This window comes from Temnothorax curvispinosus, unplaced genomic scaffold (genome assembly GCF_003070985.1).
Source record: "Temnothorax curvispinosus isolate PA1 unplaced genomic scaffold, ASM307098v1 QBEX01012727.1, whole genome shotgun sequence".
NCBI classification, from domain to species: Eukaryota; Metazoa; Arthropoda; class Insecta; order Hymenoptera; family Formicidae; genus Temnothorax; species Temnothorax curvispinosus.
The window spans coordinates 80,238-98,815 of NW_020222507.1; the positions used below are offsets into that span (position 1 = coordinate 80,238).

An 18,578-nucleotide genomic window follows, 5' to 3' on the forward strand; every position below is an offset into this window, starting at 1 on the left:
ATCATGTAAATGCAACGGTGAGAAACAAATAAGTCTCCCGACAAAGGTCGCCACTTTGATGTGAGAATCGCGAAAGACAGATAGCGGGATAATCCGTCCGTTTATCTTCCTTAGATACTATATAATGGAAAGCTACTTATTTTTCCCTTTCGCGATCAGATCGAGAATTTACAGCCGCGAATCTGTAAAGCTGATAGTCGGCCCGATTTCGTTTCGTATTCTAAAAGGCACTCCGTAAAGCGATATTTCGACAGGCGCTATTGATCGTCTAAAAGCGGCTTGAATTATTCACAAATCGGAGAGTACCTAAAAATCTAATATTTCAAAAATTGGGACAGAAAAATGTTCTCATAAAAATGTAAAGATCTGGAAATAAAAATAGGTACCTGAAAAATCAGAAAGTATAAAATGTTAAAAACATGATAAAATCTAAGGATTTTTTGTCGCTGTAAATAACGAAGAGGAAATTAATATTTCCTATACAATTCACATTCACTGGTTTATAACTCAGGAAACGGTTTTTAAAACAGTTTTATTTAAATAATACAAAGATAAACGTGGAAGGTAATTTGCATATATGTTCCTGCATGAAAACAATTAGATATGTGTATCAGTAACATATCGTATATTAAAGGGTTGTCCAGCTCTATCACATCGAGTAAAAGAAATCATTGTAAAGGGTCATAAATAAAGTAGCGGCATTTACTTTTATCGTTGCTATCATCAACTTTTCCAAATAACTTCAATGTATTTTTACAATCCATATATTATACTTTAATTAATACAATATAGGCCATAGAGTAATTAATCATTGACCCTTAAACAAGCATTGACTCCGTTTCGTTCATGATATATTGTTTCACAGTTTGGAACATCTCGACCTATTTTTAACAAATGCAATTCACAATATATTACGATTCTTTTACATCTGAATCAAAAACTTTCTTCTCTCTTCTCTATACATAGTTAGTTTTTATAATATTTACACATCAACAGTTTAGTATAACTTGGTGTGAACTCAGAACGAGCATAAAGAAGTGGGAATTGATTATAGTGTCCTTTGAGGAATTTATGTGGAATTTACTTCGCCTCAGCGAAACTTTAAAGGGAGAGCTAATTATCACGTGAAGTAGCGTAGCGTGCTGCAATTCTTTGGCGCATCTCTCTTTCATTCGCCGACTTTACGTCTCTATTTGTACATCTCTTCTAAAAAGAAATGCGCAAAGACATGCAAATGAAGTGGGACTCTGAAGTTTAAAGATTAAATCAATATCTTTTTATATGTATGTTTTGAACACACACGTTACTTAATTTGTAAAAATATCCAAAAATTTTTTTGTGTGGACACAAATTTATATTACGCCTGGAAGCCACGACTCTCTTTTTGCTACTTGTCATTTCTATGTCACTATAAATCATATACAAATCATACACACAAAAAGATCGCATCTTGACCAAACTTTTAAACACAAATCGTGGAATAAAATATAAGGCAAAGTTGAACTTGAAGTTCATTGAAAAATACATATCTACTATTCAATTCCCATTTTTTCATGCACGGATGACATATTTTCCTGATTAGTTGACCATTTTCATCGTGGGTCAACGTTCACGTGAGAATAAAGTCTCTCTTTATATCTGAATTTCGTAATTATTTCCAACAATCACATATATATCGTATATACATATATCAATGTTTATGTTAATATATATATATCAACTATTTGCAAAAACAAATAATTCGTCATGAACCTTTAATATCATATCGAAACAATTATGACAAAATTAATAGTAGGTGTCTACTATTCAACCCAGATATGCCTGATATTCTATATATAGATACCTATTCATCCCGTTTATATAATTAAATGACACCGCAGCTTTGTTTTAGACACCCCGTTCCTCTCTCCCTCTCGCCATCCTTCACTCTTCGTTTTATGCTGCGTTTGATAACTGTAATGTACCTTTGGACATAAATTTATTACTTATATGCTTGGAATCATAAGAAAAGGCTCGCACAACTACTACAAGGCACACATCTGGGTCAAAATATATATGTATTGCATTATGATAATACTTGTTTCCCCGCTTGTAATGATCTATAATCTCTAGAAGTGAAACTCGATAACTGTATCTGCATAAAGAGGTATTACAATATCATATGACGACATATATTTATAAAATATATAGAATAAATTATAGATTTTATTACAAAAAAATAAGTCAATATGCACCAATATGCACAAAACACTTAACGAAACAACCGTGTACCTTTAGTTCATATTGTTCCCTCTCTGATTTTTATGTTTATCATCATGGAGATCAATAGAGTAATGGACTGACTAAAATTGCTACATGTCAAGAAAAATATACGATTCTTATATAAGCATCGCAATGCAGTAACAATATACATGTATCATTGTTGAGAAAATAGTGCGTGTGATCTTAAATAATTCTAGAAAAAGGCAACGTGTACACATTATACATGGATTTTAATAAGACTTTACTAGATGGAAGAAAATGGCTTATTTGTTTAATATGTTCAGCCCATTACTATTTTCATGTAACATTTTTTATATACTTTTATCATCATTAAACAGAGCTGATTTGGATAGAAGAACCCAAAGACTCTGTTTCATTATGTGCTCTTAAATTAATAGAATTTTCCATATTACTACCATCGGTAACGTCACTACTTAACGCCAGTCTCTCACCGTCGATCAACGCTACGTTTGGATCTATTATGATCGAATTATTCTCTATATTATTTTTCTTTCGGATCGCACATCCGTTAACGTTTCCGTCAATTTCCGCTTGTTGTTCACTATTTAACATTGATAAACTTCCTTTAATGCTCTCTTTCGACGTCGCCTGAGAGCCGAGCTTCTTCTCTTTCTCGGACGACGCGACGTGAGCATTTTTCGTTACCTTTCCCTCTTTCTCTTTGGGTTTCTTTCCGAGCACAGGGAAATTCGTTATCTTCGAAGCAGTCTTTTGATCCTTTGATTGTCTCATGGAACCAATACGATTCGGCTCCGTTGATTCTGGTTCCTCCATGATTGACACCAGGTTACCCTTACCTTCTCCGGTAGTTTCATCTTTTACTACTTGTATTGGTATGTCATCTGAAGACAAAAGAAAATGTTTTCTGTGTTATAAGAGAAGAAATTTTTATCGTCAAATTAAAGTTGACAATAATAAAAGCAATATTAAAAGTTAACAAGCATTTTAGAGGCAAAGAAACATATATATTAATTATTACATAATGATTCATTTAAGTTACACATGTGAGAGATATGTATGCCAAATATAAATTTGTTTATGTTTGCTTAGAATAGAGACATTTAAATAGCATATCAATTGCATTGTGCATATGCAATAGAAGGAAAAAAAATTTGTAACAAAAAGACTAAGAGATATTTTGCAAAAGGTGTAAACCAGTATCATTTTCTTTTTATTAGTTATGTGTTCATAATATATTGTAAATAAGTTGACTTTGAAACACTTAAGGGACATGTAGGATGTGTAGAGAATATTAAAAATAACATGTATCATTAGAGAGAGAGAGAATATGCAAAGAATTATAGCATAAAAAAAGGAAAGAGACAGATTGCAAGTAAAAGTAATATTCAAATGAGTACAGTAAGAAACAGATAAAATAGTAGGAAAGGAACATCGAATACATTTTCTAGTCGAGCAATATACTTGAAATTCTTGGTGCGGGAAGATAAATGTGCCGTGTCGACATGCATGTTTTCCAGTCAAGCACTGGTTTCTGTTTAGATTTTGTTTTATGCGTATGTCTCATTATAGCTGGGAGTGGTATTTCTGAAAGGAATACATCCACGAGTCACATGAATTATTATAAGTTAACAGCTCATTCCTGCGTGTGCGCTAGTGTATACCAAATGAAAATATAATCGCAAGTTTTGATGAAGAATCATAGCGTGATGAGATTTACGCCATCCTACAGTGTTGTAACTGGAGTGATAATACCATGTGTTTGACGATAGTGCGGCAGTGGCACAAAATTGCATTGATTTACTGTTGCCTTCTGTATATACATTTTCCACCGATTCACGAATAATCTCTCCCAGAGCCTGTTCCTCTAACAAGCTATACAGATGCGCGTTAGCGGCTGCCAATCTATCGTCGGGAAAATTGGAGTCGCACATTACGATACTATCTTTTCTAGTTTTCTGGCCGATATCATCCTTATTGTCAATAGTCGTTTTCTTCGACTGTTGATCTTTGCTCTTTTTGGGAGAGGACTTTATCGGCGAGCTTTGGCTGTTGCTGCATATACTTCCACGTCTAGAACTTTCCACTGAGGAGGAAGACTGCGCCTTCCCTACGCCCGTATCCTTCTTATCGACCGAATTTGGAAGTGCGTGCTTCCAATGCCATGGACGACGTTTGTGGCTGCCCGCTACTGCCGGTCGCTGTTGCTTCTCGGCTTGACAATTGCTCAATTCGACCGCAAATAACTTCTCATCCAGATCGTCTAATGACATAGGCGCGCAATCCACATTTGTTTGGACTTTTTATATAACTCCCTAACACACTTATTATATATATTTTTTAAAATTTTATAACGCGCGAATTCGGAATACAACATATTTTATTATTTATAACAACATATTATGTATGTATTTTATAATTTGCGAGTTATTAAGAAAATCAAACAATACAGATGAGGGGGAAATGAATAGTACATTGCACGTGATTTTCCTGGAAATGTGTGCAGTTACTGTATCAATATTTGCTTGTTTGGGCAACTATTCATTCATGGAACAAAAAAACGTTTTCAATTCAACAATAATTTCATAAAACTTAAAGGGATGTCACATGCAAGCTTGGACCTAAAAGTACTCGACACATTCATGTCCATGCATATATATCCGCTTGTGTATTATTTATGTTTGTTGTACATATCGGGGTTATGTAAAAGAGGTAGCTAATATTCAAACACACAATTAAAATTTTATTTATACGTGTTAGCTATTTTAATGAAAAACATAGCTGTGACGTTAATATTGTTAGTATTTCAGCACCTTTATTCACCAGAAATATTCGCCAATGTACAAACTTGCGTAAAACACAATAATTAATTTCGTTTAATTTCAAGCATAATCTTAAGGAAATTATATAAAACACGAATTTTTTGTTAGTACCAAATAAAAAAATTGATAGAAATGAACAAATATATTATCTTTGCGTAATAAATTTAGATATAATTTTAAATGTAATATTTTCGTGTATTTTCTTAAAGTAATTACAATTTATTTTTCGTTATTATTGCTGCCGCTAAATTTACTTTTTATTACGTGTCGTCGTAAAAAGATTAATAATTTATAATAGATAAAAACGCAATATATAAACATACCTGGTAATTTCTTAGTACGGAAGGAAGCATTTGTGATCATAGACTTTGAAACGGTTGGTGTAGTAGTAGTTGCTGGGGATAATGCAACACTAATTCCAATTGGTCCATCATTCGGTTGACCTGAATCAACAACAAAAAGGATTATAAAATATTTTTACATTTGCCAACACATTTTAATTCCACACTTAGCTTAATTAAATAGATAATACATGAATTACGCCTGTTGTGTTCTAATTATAATGACAATTACCTGGTGCTCCAGAACTGGCAGAATTGCGTATTGCGTTGGTAACTAACATTACATTTGGATATGCTTCATAACATGCTCTGTTATGAATATCTTCTATAGCTTGATTTCCTACATACCAACATTCGTTATACCTACAAATAAAGATTATTCGTATTTATATATGAAGAAAGTATATCTATATAAAAGCAATGCTAGCAAATTAGTCCAAATGCTTCACCGGAATTGATGTGTTAATTAAGATTTGTAATAAGAAAGATGTAGAAAACAGACTAAAATGCTGTTAAAATCGCAAAATGCATTACATACATGGCAAAATATACAGCATGCAAGAATTCCAAGAGAAATTGGCTGGATACTGGTATACGTGGTAAAAGCCTTGGAACAAAGCTAGACTCACTGCCATATGAGGAACGTTGATGATGTCCCGGTTTCATAAATCCTTGAGTAACAAGCCTACAACAGAGATAAAATTACATTGCAATTGAGAATAAAAATAGCAACTTTCACGCAGCTAAGAATTGCAATAAAACTTACTTTGTTGCGACTTTGCACAATTGTTCCAGAGCAAATTTATTTATATATCCAAGTTGTTGATTATAAATAAAAAGTAGGGCTGTCATAACTTTCAATCTGTTTTGCGCATTCAATGTTTCTACTTGTTGCAACGGACCCCAGCTCACAAGTTTTGAGTTACACTCTTCAAAACGACGTACTGCGCTTTCTGTTAGCGAGGCGGGTGCTAGACTCGCAGGCTGTTTAAAATAATATTATATTATATTGAATAATACTGGAATTTAATAATCTATAGTAATAATACAAAATAATTTAGCAAGTAATATTTTTTCTTAGCACAATTCTCTTTAACATTATTTATATAAATTAAATATTTCTATATTAAATAATCTATTTATTTAGCCATAAATTATCGAAGTAAGCTAATTCTCATAAAAACAATTTTTTTCTGGAATGTAAATTTAAACTCATCAGTTTGAATTCTCTTTAAATGATTATGATTATAACACTTGATACATTAGTGTCCGATAACACTCGAACAAAACGCTAACGTTTTAAGAAGTGTAATCTGAACGTTAAGTAGAACCTTACTGCATATCTGTTCATATGAAATGTGCCGTCTATGGTTACTTAAGCATTTAGTCCTATCATTAGCAGATCTATATATCAAATATGTATAAATATATGTGCCAACATACCTCATGATATATGGATAGCATAGCAAGAGATGGTAATCTAAATGAGATCGCTTTTTGTTGTCCTGACTTATCGACCACCTCTAGATTATATAATCCAATTAATAAAGTCTCAAGAGAGCGACAACTCTGGAAATTAGATATTATTAATAAATATATACCGTTTGCACTTCTAGTATTTGCTATAGTAATTGTCAAAAATAATTCTTCATAAAAATTTTAATATAATAAAAAATACATTTAGATTATACGATAATTTTGTAATTCTATCGCAACAAGGTAACACAGGACATTAGGTTTATATGTCGTGTAAAGTATATTACATAATTTTGCTTAAATATCAATTATATACCATGACAGGGTAAAGTATGATTGACAAATGACACAAGTAATAAGTAAGCTGATGGGATATTATTATCTATGATATTACGTTCTTATTTTCAATGGAAATACAATCTTACCTTAATATCACCATGTGCAGCGGAATTTAGATAAATATGTATTAGCGTCGGTAGAAATTGCAGAGTGAACCTTTGTAACTCTAATTCCCGAGACCGATAAAAATTGTACAATTGATTACATACTTCGTCCATTAACTGCAACAATAATTTAACATTAAAAAAATATGTTCGGCTGTAAATGTTTTATATGGAGGGGTAAAAGCCAGAGTGATGTAAGTCAAATTTTTTAAGATATTGACTCGTGTGCGTAGATGCAATTTATATATTGTATAGATTACATTTATGCACACAAGTCAATAGCTTAAAAAATTTGACCTACACCACTATGGCTTTCACCCCTCCATATAATGATAGCAGTCAGTAGTGCGTCCTTGTAACAAATACTCAAAATTGCTGACATATTCTAACATTGAGTCTGTTTTCTATTGCCGAACTAGCTGTACTAATTCAGAGTTTATCTTTTTCACTCTACATTAAAAGGAAAAAAGATAAACTCTGAACTAGTGCAGCCAGTTCAACAATAGAAAACAGACCCATATTTATAAATAATGTCAAATAATGACAGATTTATAATGACTTGTGTATGTATATCTTTTTCTCTGTTGTACCAACTGTTATTTCTTTCTAGATACACGATACGTGACTCATCCGAAGCTGTCACTGCAGTGATAAAGAAGGTTTGATAACAATCATTTCCAGGAAACAGTGAGTAACGTGACGTTAGAACTAGAGTTCCTACGTAAACGTAGAATATTCTTCAACCCTGTTGATGTTATACCTCGCTGTACTTGGTGCGCTCCTCCAGGAGCACGTAGAGCGCCCGCACGATCTCGTTGTCCTGCGAGAGCGTTCTGGCGAACATGTGCAGCTCCGACGGCGCAACGTCCTTGCAGTCCGCCAGCCACTCGGTTATCAGGCTCTCCGTCATTTTCGGCAGCGGACGTACACTCGCCTTCGTCAACAAATCGGGAAGATCTTACCGACGACGCCTCGGAGTCTCGGCTTCGACTGCGACTCGCTGGCCGTCAACGTCACGGGGATCATCACACAGGCTTGACGTGGGGTAGTCGCGCGGCGGCCACGCGCGATGCATCAAGGAGGAGACGAATGCCGCGAGCGTGCTCTGGATCTAATTACATGCCGCGGGCTGCCGTCCGGTTCGCATCGCCGATCTCGACAATCTCGAGACACTGGAGCGCGAGGAGACTGGAGAAGTCGACGCGACCGCTGAGGTTATCACCAGTCACTGCCGCTGGGGCAGCCGCAGGCCGCACTGATTCTCACCAATCAATAGCCGTTACACGTCGGAAATTATCGCGCAAACGAGCGAGCTTGGACAATCGGCGAACCGTTTGGACCTCGTCCCAATAAGGAGATCCATCGAGGAGGAATAGGAAAGGAAGAGGAACACGCACGATCCGTACCGTACAGCTCAGCTGCACTCGCGCGCCAGCCAGCTGCACCTGCACCTCCTCGCGCCGCAACTACCTGCTGTTCGGTGTTCGCTACGCTCGGAGCTCGGAGCTCGGAGCTGTGGATCCGATAGTTTCACATGTTTGTCCGCTGGTCCGCGAAAAGATTAAAATGTATGATTTAGGAAATGTACATACAATGGGTTACAGGTTACGCAACGTTAAATTAATCGACCCGGATCTTTTCTCGTTCAATATCCGTCACGGCATACGGATACCTAGATGCACGTTCCGCATCTAAAAACGACACGACTGCGCAATTGACCTAAAGATAGTTCTCAGTCCGATCTTTTACATTAGATTTGTTTCAAATTTCCAAAAATTTTTGGAAAATTCAAACGCGAGACAGAAAACGAAGATTCTGAATGCAAAAAATGCAAGCAATACGAACAGACTTATTTAAGATCGTTTTAAGTTTATTTATTCAATCATACTCTCAAATTATATGATTATTTTATCGGAAGACTGAATTTTTAGAACTTATTTTATATTTAATTTAAGTTTGTTTTGAGCTTGAGACGATTATGCGATTATTTAGGACTCGGTCTTGAATACAAGTTCGAATTACGAATATCGTCCTGAGAATAATATTTGCAGTTCGATCTTATATTTAAGATCGTTCAAAATGTCATAAGATCATTTCATTTATAAAAGATGCATCAGGATCTCAGATGATCTTTGAACGCTTATTATGAACACCGTAAAAATATGACGTTCATACTTTGATCTCGAGTTTAAGATCGTTTTAAGTACGATCTCGAGGTGCTATAAGATCAATTTCAATAGCTGGACGGACAATTTTAAGACAGGACTTGGTACAATCCCGGACGCTTATAAACATCGTCCTAAGAATCCACCTGTCACCCTGTCAATCCTGTCATGAGACCGGTGACGTCACACCGGTGACAAGTCGCTCGGCGTCGGCGAGCGCCGTCGAGTCGAGATTCGGCTGCGCGGCGATGCGACGCGACACGGGTAGCTGCGACTTGACTCGTTGGATTTGATTGCGCGTTGCGCGTCGAAGGTGTTATCGAGACGGGAGAGAGAGAGAGAGAGAGAGAGAGAGAGAGAGAGAAGTCAGAGAAGTCGCACACCTCCCTGCGTGCGTCTGTACGTGGTGTCGTGTGTCGTGGACCGCTGACATTGAAAGTATTCCGCGATAAGTGGTGCCGCCGTCGTCACTGCCGAGTGCCATCGCCGTGTCGCCGTCGCCAGCCAGTGCCGTTGCCGTCGCGTCACGTCGTGCGTTCGCCCGAATGCTGAAATGAAGCAGAAGCGCGTCATGTATGGCGACGCGCGGAAACTGTGCGAGAGACGAACGCAATCGGCCCCGTACGGGCCCTGCCTCGCGTCGGACTAACGATCAATGGCTTTATTCGAGAAGAGATACACGAATAAAGTGCTGTTAGATGATACGGAGCGGTTGACGAGCGTCATCGAAAATGCGAGGACCATCGACGGACATACGGTATATATTGCGTTCTCTGAGTTCCCTCCGTTCCCTCTTTCTCTAACCGCCTCTCTCTCCCTCCGTTTCTCCCCTTTTTCTCCCATCTCTCTCTCTCTCTCTCTCTCTTTCTCTTTCTCTTCCCCTCACGGTTTATCCTGTAATCATCTCGACCTGTTTGTCTCGTTTAACTAAAGCCGTCGTAGGAATTTTCCTTTATATCCTGTTAAGATTGAAGCTACGTTTTGTCATTATGACGTATTAGTATATGTTTGCTTTGTATGTTAGCTTTGTATATGTCACAGTCAAAGCGTGAAATCGGTAAATGTATACGCTTGCTCTCTAGCCTCTCTAGTCAGTGTATACATTACTAGAGTCAATGTATACATTTACTAAAGTTTATGTTTCAAATTTTATCTTTTAATAAGCAACATCAATATCAGACACAATGATACAGATTGGGTTGGGTTAGATTAGGTTTTGTGGGAGGCTGTGCCCCCCACCTCTCTATTTCAATATAAGCGTATATATTTACTGAATTTTACGCTTTTACCGTAACATACGTATACATATGTACATGAGTATATACACATCATTTGGAGGATGTACAGTCAGCTGCAATGTTACGTTTTTCAAACTTTGTTTTCATAATCCCACTTTGCACCGAATCGTTAGACGCATAATGAGAACTGTGTGGTTTGTTTAGGAATACGTAATCAAAACACAGAGAGGTCCGCTTCCCGAAAGATCCTGGAGAGTGAGCCGACGTTACAATGACTTCGTACAGCTCAACGCAGCTTTATCCATATCTGGCTTCGACCTGCCACTACCACCTAAAAGGATTATTGGTAACATGGAGCCAGACTTTATAGCTCAGCGACAAATAGCACTGCAGGTTCATCCCAATATGAGACGTTCACTTTTTATGCGCCGCGTTCGTGCGACACGATAAGTAGAAGATAATCCGCCTTTTCTTGCAGAATTATCTAAACATAGTACTAATGAATCCTATACTGGCATCTTCGCTTCCCATGAAAAAGTTTTTAGACCCTGAGAATTACACTGCACCGTTACATGGTAAGCTGATCGCTCGTGTTATAAAGACGCGGTACGCGCAATGTCGATCAACGGGCTGATATTTTATACGTTACACGAATCTTTTTCAACGTCTTTTTTATAAAGACGTATAATTTGTTTCTAGATATTAAATGCAAGCAAATGCGCGAAATGTTCAAGTTATTCGTCTTTTCTAGAAATCGCACTGCAACAAGTGTCATTAGCATTAAGAAGCGATGCCAATTTCGAAGTGTGCAAGCCCATCCCCGATATGGGATGGCGATTGAGAAAGCATTATTATACGGTGAAAAATCGCCAGAACCCGAAACAGGAACTTCTGCTAGCTTGGGTCGAGTTCGGCCCTGACAAGCACTTGCAAGATAAAGATATACAAGGGGTTTTCAAAACCCTAGGCTCTCTACGACACACTTACATCGAACCGATAGTACACCAGCATGTTACGGACAACGGGGCGCTAACGATAAGAAATTTCTATGCGGCGGGCACATTACGTGACGTTTTATGCATTACCAAGCCTAAACAACCGTTCATCAAAAAATACGGCAATCCTAAACAAATAAAATCACTAACCGTGCAGGAAATTGCCACGTACGGTTACCAGGTTAATAATTATTGCACACAAGAATATATTACAATGAGATATTTCGAAATTACTCTTTATAATTAATAATACGATTTGTAGATATTAGAGGCTTTGGGCTATCTCCACGAAAAAGGATTGCCTTACGGTCACTTGCATACCGGCAATGTTCTTTTAACTCCAAGATGCGCTAAATTATTGGATATAGAAAATGGACTCATAGGATTGCCGGCGTTTTACCGACCTTACGTGGTTCAAAGGCGCAAATTACATGCCACGGTAATATATGGAGATAATGATACGTTATCGGTTATTCTCTAAAAAGTATTCTCTCTGTACGAGTTATTTTTTTACATTTATTAAGTTTGATACGTTTTTCTTTACAGACTCAAGTTGATGTATACTCATTTGGGCACGTTTTGTACGAAATGGCGTTCGGACGACCGCTTTTGGAGGCAACGTGCTCCGATTTACCGCATTGCGAAGCAAATCTAAAAAATTTGTTGGAAGTCATCTTATCGCCGGAAGCTCTGAAACAAGATCTGCCAACAGTGATGCAGCTGTTGCAACACCCGTTTTTCGAATCGGCAAGGCGCGCTGCGTTGGCAATTGGCAACGTGGAGAAACCGTACTTTAAACTGAGCAGTCATTTGAAGGAGGCTTTACAAGAAGCTGTAAACAAAGCCGAACAACGACTGCGCGATGAACAAAAAGTCGTCCGACATCAGAAGAGGCTTGTCAAGGTACAAGAAATGATGAGCTCGGAAGAAGAAATGAAGAAACGAAAACATAAACTGGTGGGTATTACATATATACATATATATAAATGAAATAAGAAGGAACCCGGAATGTGAAAAATGATCATTGATCGAGATACAATCTCATATATTCTGTCTACAGAGGAAAGAGCAGAAATTGGCGCAAGAACAACGTTCTTCCTCACAACTGGGTACGAACGGGACAAAGCAAATAAATGGTAAGAGCCCAGAGCGTTCAGACAGTCCAACAAGTACTTCCACGGCTACCAGCGTTGGAACGCTAACTCCTCCATCGCTTCGTAAGTCACTATAATGTTCCTCGTTGCTATTTTCGTCAATGCTAATTGACATTTACGTTTCTACATCTCTTGATTAGCTGGACACAAAAGTTGATGGCGCGTACTGAGGTCATTCCTTTCACGTAGGTCATTCGAGCATTCAGGTCTTGATCTTTAACAAATTTTTACAATTATCTTTATTTTTATTTTCATTTTGTAAGATTTTCTCTCATCATTGCTTTGCAGGTTTTCCGTATAAACATATTTTTTAATTATATCCTTTGCTCATCTAGTGCATACTTTTAGATCTTTTGACGTTGACTATATGTATAATATGTAATTGTCAGATATGATTAGCTACTCTCATTTCCTTAAAGAGACGAATTAGACAATTTTTTGTTGAATTTTCTAAAATGAAATGTCATGAAAAGTACTGTTATTTTAATTTTTTCCACTAAAGGTTCGGTGGAAATTACGCAAGCAAATGCAGTTCCTGGCAAAAGTGTTCCACCACCACCACCTTCGTTGCCACCGCCATGTGAAGCATCCGGTGGTGCGTCGAATAGTGTATCAAAATCATCAAATGACCGTGCTGCTTTACTCGGAAGTATTTGCAATTTTGACAAAAATAGACTGCGAAGGATTACAAATGGACATCGTTAAAAATGTTAGATATATAGAAGAAAGAAAAAGTCACGCAGATTTTTTATTTCAAGTCTAGCGTGATTGTTGGGCGATGTCGAACAAAGAACTTCCCTTGCTTGATTAGGACAAGATAACGTATCTATTAGATTATAATGATGAATTCAAAGGTCTGGATGATAGCTGTATTGTGCTTCTTGTGACTCCTAATTGTACTGAATATCATTTCTTTTCGATCGCGACACTTTCATTTTACAAATTAAAAAAATTTCAATATTTTGTTTATTGATGCTCGCCACGTTAAGAGGATTGTAGCTTAAAGCAATTATATTAAGAATACACTATTAAATTTGTGATATATATATATATGATCGGTATTAGTCCCGTTTGGCCTATTCTGCGTTTTTACGAAATATAATGCAATGCTTGCTTCGTCTGTATTAGATCTGCCGTCCAGGAACGAGCCTAAACGTACAGAACAACCAATCAAAATATCAATTTGTTTGAAAAATTTGCCATCTTTACGAGTCGTCTCATATCGCATTCTTTCCACTTGTGTATACACTAGAGATTACGTAATTTAAAAAAGATATTGTATAACGTAATAATAGGAGTATATAATTGTATATTATCTAATTTACATACAGCAATTATGCTGGGAGCAATTTGAAACATTTTTAGATTTTAGATTTATTTCGACTTTTATGACTGCTCGACTGTAAATCAAGGATGTACATTCGCGATACAATTATTGGAGAAATTCCATTTTCTAGTCCAACATATCTCCCTCTTATACAGTTAATAGCATCGTAGAATTTTGTAACATATCTTGTTTAACGCGGGCCAAGTTTCGCGATCGATTTTGCATTATTGTTAATCAGATCTTATTTTTCTCTTTCTATATATATATATATCAAATTTGTTTAAATAAAAAAAGAAAATGAAGGCAGTGATACACAATGGGGTGATAATATGTATGTATATTAAGTAAAAATCTTCTCTCGTTATACTCATCTGCTGTTCTGTCTATTCAAAGTTTATGATATACATAATATATAGTATAAATACATAGTTCGTGTTCGTACTGTACAATGCAGGGATCGTACGCCGCTTTTGTATCGCTTGTAAGACCGGAGTGTCCAGTTTTACAAATTTAAAAACGTGCCAAGGGATATGCGGTCTTCGTATTGATAGATAATATGATACCAGCAGTTAGTAGGCCCTAGCGTAATCTATTTCTATATGTTGACAACGGTCAAGTATATGTCCTGTATAATCAATTTGTCTGTGGATATTATAACGAAAGCTGTAATATATAATCATACCTTTTAATACACTTATTGTCTTAGATGTATATGGCAACTGTAAAATTATGATTCGTCAAATGACTTCTGGCACAGATGGTGACGAAAATAATCCAAAAGGCATATAAATAACAAGATGGAAATTATATATTTATCTCTACTCTTCAGGATCAGCTTCCAACAAGTTGTCTATATACACTCGAAAATATAAAGGAATAAGTTCATGTAATTTCATGAAATTTTACGTTCAACCAAATCTTGCAAAAAATACCGCGACATTACTAGAGTATGTATTAATGTATTTGATAATATAAATATTTTTTGGAAAAAAAAACAGATGTTGGCCGAAGGACGATAGATCTAGAGTTAACATTTATCGGCAACAAAAATACTATTCTTTTATGATAATAAATTGTGTCATGCACATAGTAATAAAATCTTCAGAATCGACTAACAAGCTCTTTAAGAGTCTTTTGTAATTAACATGATTTTTATGCGTACTTTAGATTACCCTTTGCAGAATCATTGCCTCACACGTAATTTGTAAACAGGTAGTGTACATAGCACGCAGAAATCGTGTAGGAACCTTACGTATTCTAGGGAAGGGAACAAATTTTACGTTTACTGTTAAGAGAAATGTCAAACGATAAAACAAACAAGACAATTTTATTTCAGACGATAGAGAAAGACGATATTTTAATACTTAATAATATATTCAACAAGTATATGATACATATAAATTTATCACGTTCGAATAGCCCCAAAAATTTTGATAGCAGTCCGTGTGTATAGTATAAAAGTATGTGTATTCGACATTGTGTATATACGCACACGCACGGGAGCGTACATAGATATGCGATTGTCATAATAACAGCTGTTGTAACGACTTAAATATATCGCAATAAATATCCCAAAAAAATCATGCATCATCGGCGAACGAATACATTGGCTTTTTTTCTTTCACAGCTATCGAACAAAGTAGCAAAAATCATTTCCCGTTCATGCTGCATCTACATCCACGCTTTTTAAACGAGTTTTTATGCAAATTTTAAAATTACAACATTACGACTTACGAGTGATATCTTCCACGCACTGTGCATTAGTTGCAGTGCTCATTTATCTCAACTGCAAACGTGAATACCTATTACACTCTTAGCAAAACGAGTACAAATCGATTAATTGGCACGGTGCTTGTAACGAGAGCGCGAAGCATATAATCAATAATGGCCAAGTGTGCGCTATACTCGCGCTAATAGTGACACCTTAGATCTCCAAAAATAAAATTAATGGATGAGGTACTGGCACGATTCTTTTTATAGTTACATTAAACCTCAGTTGCACATTACGTAGTCTCCGCTTGTACTATCAAAACTTTTATTGACAATCATCGTAAAATCATAATGATAGTGTTATAATTATTCGTACTATGTACATATGTAATACACATATACAAGAGATCCTACTTTTGCGCGCGAGAAGTGGGACATTCTGTATATAGATATTTATAAAATATTATACAAGGCGGTATAATAGACGTTATCCAAGAAATATCTAACTCTCCGAGAAGGAATATATTAGCAAAAAAATGTATCGAAAGCTCGTGCACTTTTATTTCGCTACAAATCTTTGACAAAGTTGCAATCAACTCTTTGTTCATTGCTGTCACTATTTATAACTTAAAAATTAAATCTCTGTAATGAAACCAATAGGAATAAAAAATAAAGTTTATTAATAAGTCTATACTTTAGATTAATGTAACAAAATAAATCTCATAGATGAAACACACAATCTCAATTTTATATTAATCGAAGATTATCTAAAATTGCAAGAGTATATCAAGTGCGCAACTTTTCGGATACATTATGTAGGCGTGTGTCAAGTGATCTCTCGGAGAGTTACGTGGAATAATTACAAAAACGATGGAAACGTCATAGGTCGTAGAATGACTTCTTACACAATTGATGCTTACGTTACGTTACTCAATATTGTCAAAAATACTATTACAATACGAATGTACGCATTAAAAAGGAAACTGATTTCGCACAGATTTACGTTTACATATACAAATCTCACTTTTGTTAACGTATCAATTTCTCTTTATATTTTTGGCTAGACGGAAGGACGACGGAAAAGGTATCATCTTCGTCATAACTTAGCGTGAAGCTTTTCCGTTGCTGCTTTCAATCTGAAAATTTTTAAATATTTTTTTTTTTTCGCTTTCTTTGCTCTGCATTGTTCCTTCAAGCATTATTCAATAACGCTCGAAACGTTAGGATATGATTTAATTACAGCGCTACCTTAAAAGCTCCTGGTGAATGCGATCAGTTATCGCTTTTCGCGCTTCCATCTCACTCGCTTTTGAATCCCGCAATTCGGCCAGCAATCCGCTAAAATCTATGGGCTCACCGTAATTCATGGTAACTCTTTTTCCCACTTTAAGCATATACGGCGGCTCGTTGGGAAGTACTTCATCCATACCGAGATGACAGATAGGAATTACGATAGGCGTAACGGGCGATTCTAATATTAATCTACCCACACCCCATTTCAACCTAAACAATATCATCGATTGTATAATCTCGCTGACTGTAGTATATTATTAACGTGACTTCTGCAAAATGCTCATCTACGCTCATCTCTATAATACTATTTTCCCCCGAATTTACCCCATTTTTCGTATATATTTTCACACATATATATGGAGTATTAAAAAGCGATCTTTGCGATCTCCCCAAGATATATCTCTTTCATAAATAAGACAACATTTAAATGTAATAATCTATTGTCACAGAAATTTATCCCATTTCCATCGAATCGATTTTCATCGTCAGTATAGCCAATTCAAAAATATAAATGGCAAATTACAAAGGTACAGCATTTTTAATTGTACAAATCGCGTTATCAAGTCTTGGAGCGGAGGATTACGAAAGTAACTCGAGTACGAACCTCATTTCTTCCTTAAGCATATTGACTTTTCCCTCGGGAAAGACGTGCACCCACTCGCCGAGGGCCAGCTTTTCGATGCAGAAGTCCATGGCTTCCTGATACACGCCATCACCTCGGACGATGGGTATGCACTTGCCGAGCATGAAAAAGTAGGAATGCCAGACATTCGTGAAACAAATGTCCTGCGCGGCGAGCGACCATCGTATCTTACGTCGGTTAAATCCGTGCCGGATGTCCAGGGTCGCTAAATGAGTTCAGAAGATTTTCTGTCTTAAATTCTTTCATTCGATCGCATATCGGCGTCGTTCTGAGAAAGAAAAACACGTCTCAAAAGAGGGACAAAACGCATATAGAGGATGTCGAGACTACAAAAAACTATCATTTATCTTTAAAAAAAAAAATATGAAAAAAAAGTGCTTGAAAAAAGTTGTTCCCAATTACCGGCGCGCAATTAAATGCCAGGGACACAATGGAACCAAGAACAAAGAAGCACAAGGAAGAGAACGAAGTGCGATAAATGGGTCATCGATAAACGAACGACATTATTCACGTTTACTGTCTCATTGTCAACTAATAGACGTCAGCGTCATTGTTCTTCGTTCACGTTGAGTCAATTCTCGTACGCTGATCGTTTTATCGTTGCTATACTTGTCGGTTAATGATACTCCGTATCTCGGAGAGATTAAACCTCGCGTAATTTAGGAAGAAAGCAAATCTGTCGCGCTCCGATGCGTCAGTTATCGGTAATTTTAATTAAAATGACATTTTT

The 18,578-nt window shown here is 36.4% G+C and overlaps 3 protein-coding genes across 6 annotated transcripts; 1 reads left to right on the forward strand and 2 right to left on the reverse strand.

The window, feature by feature from the left end:
* Positions 1-513: 513 nt before the first annotated feature.
* LOC112462711 (hyccin) lies at positions 514-9,019 on the reverse strand. 2 transcript variants are annotated; one of them, XM_025028631.1, is made up of 9 exons: positions 8,084-9,019; positions 7,306-7,440; positions 6,848-6,973; positions 6,171-6,388; positions 5,943-6,089; positions 5,637-5,767; positions 5,387-5,506; positions 3,962-4,504; positions 514-3,125 (listed from the first exon to the last, which is right to left on the reverse strand). In XM_025028631.1, the coding sequence occupies exons 1-9, from the start codon at positions 8,231-8,233 to the stop codon at positions 2,593-2,595; spliced, it is 2,103 nt and encodes a 700-aa protein (XP_024884399.1). In that variant the 5' UTR covers positions 8,234-9,019; the 3' UTR covers positions 514-2,592. The 2 variants fall into 2 exon arrangements, with proteins under 2 accessions (XP_024884399.1, XP_024884398.1); XM_025028630.1 differs by lacking the exon at positions 3,962-4,504 and having other exon boundaries at positions 8,084-9,005.
* Positions 9,020-9,743: 724 nt separating this feature from the next.
* Positions 9,744-15,317, forward strand: LOC112462710 (PX domain-containing protein kinase-like protein). 3 transcript variants are annotated; one of them, XM_025028628.1, is made up of 9 exons: positions 9,744-10,245; positions 10,931-11,119; positions 11,205-11,301; positions 11,478-11,902; positions 11,984-12,160; positions 12,268-12,678; positions 12,782-12,938; positions 13,016-13,081; positions 13,378-13,469. In XM_025028628.1, the coding sequence occupies exons 1-8, from the start codon at positions 10,144-10,146 to the stop codon at positions 13,030-13,032; spliced, it is 1,575 nt and encodes a 524-aa protein (XP_024884396.1). In that variant the 5' UTR covers positions 9,744-10,143; the 3' UTR covers positions 13,033-13,081; positions 13,378-13,469. The 3 variants fall into 3 exon arrangements, with proteins under 3 accessions (XP_024884396.1, XP_024884397.1, XP_024884395.1); XM_025028629.1 differs by having other exon boundaries at positions 13,016-13,060; XM_025028627.1 differs by lacking the exon at positions 13,016-13,081 and having other exon boundaries at positions 9,745-10,245; positions 13,378-15,317.
* A 173-nt stretch (positions 15,318-15,490) lies between these two features.
* Positions 15,491-18,053, reverse strand: LOC112462713 (tafazzin homolog; the record flags this gene model as incomplete). The annotated part of the gene is made up of 3 exons (XM_025028632.1): positions 15,491-17,048; positions 17,161-17,415; positions 17,810-18,053. Coding segments are annotated over 3 exons (539 nt in total), but the record flags the coding sequence as incomplete, so codon positions are not given.
* Positions 18,054-18,578: the final 525 nt, after the last annotated feature.

Bases quoted from the DNA above. Each gene is read 5' to 3' on its own strand.
- LOC112462710 (XM_025028627.1), top strand. From the start codon at position 10,144: ATGGCTTTATTCGAGAAGAGATACACGAATAAAGTGCTGTTAGATGAT. The intron at 10,246-10,930 runs GTATATATTGCG...TGGTTTGTTTAG, and splicing joins GGACCATCGACGGACATACG to GAATACGTAATCAAAACACA. The intron at 12,161-12,267 runs GTAATATATGGA...TTTTCTTTACAG, and splicing joins GGCGCAAATTACATGCCACG to ACTCAAGTTGATGTATACTC.
- LOC112462711 (XM_025028631.1), bottom strand. From the start codon at position 8,233: ATGACGGAGAGCCTGATAACCGAGTGGCTGGCGGACTGCAAGGACGTT. The intron at 5,507-5,636 runs GTAATTGTCATT...TTGTTGATTCAG, and splicing joins TGCCAGTTCTGGAGCACCAG to GTCAACCGAATGATGGACCA. The intron at 3,126-3,961 runs GTAAATCTCATC...TTTTGTCTTCAG, and splicing joins TTACAACACTGTAGGATGGC to ATGACATACCAATACAAGTA.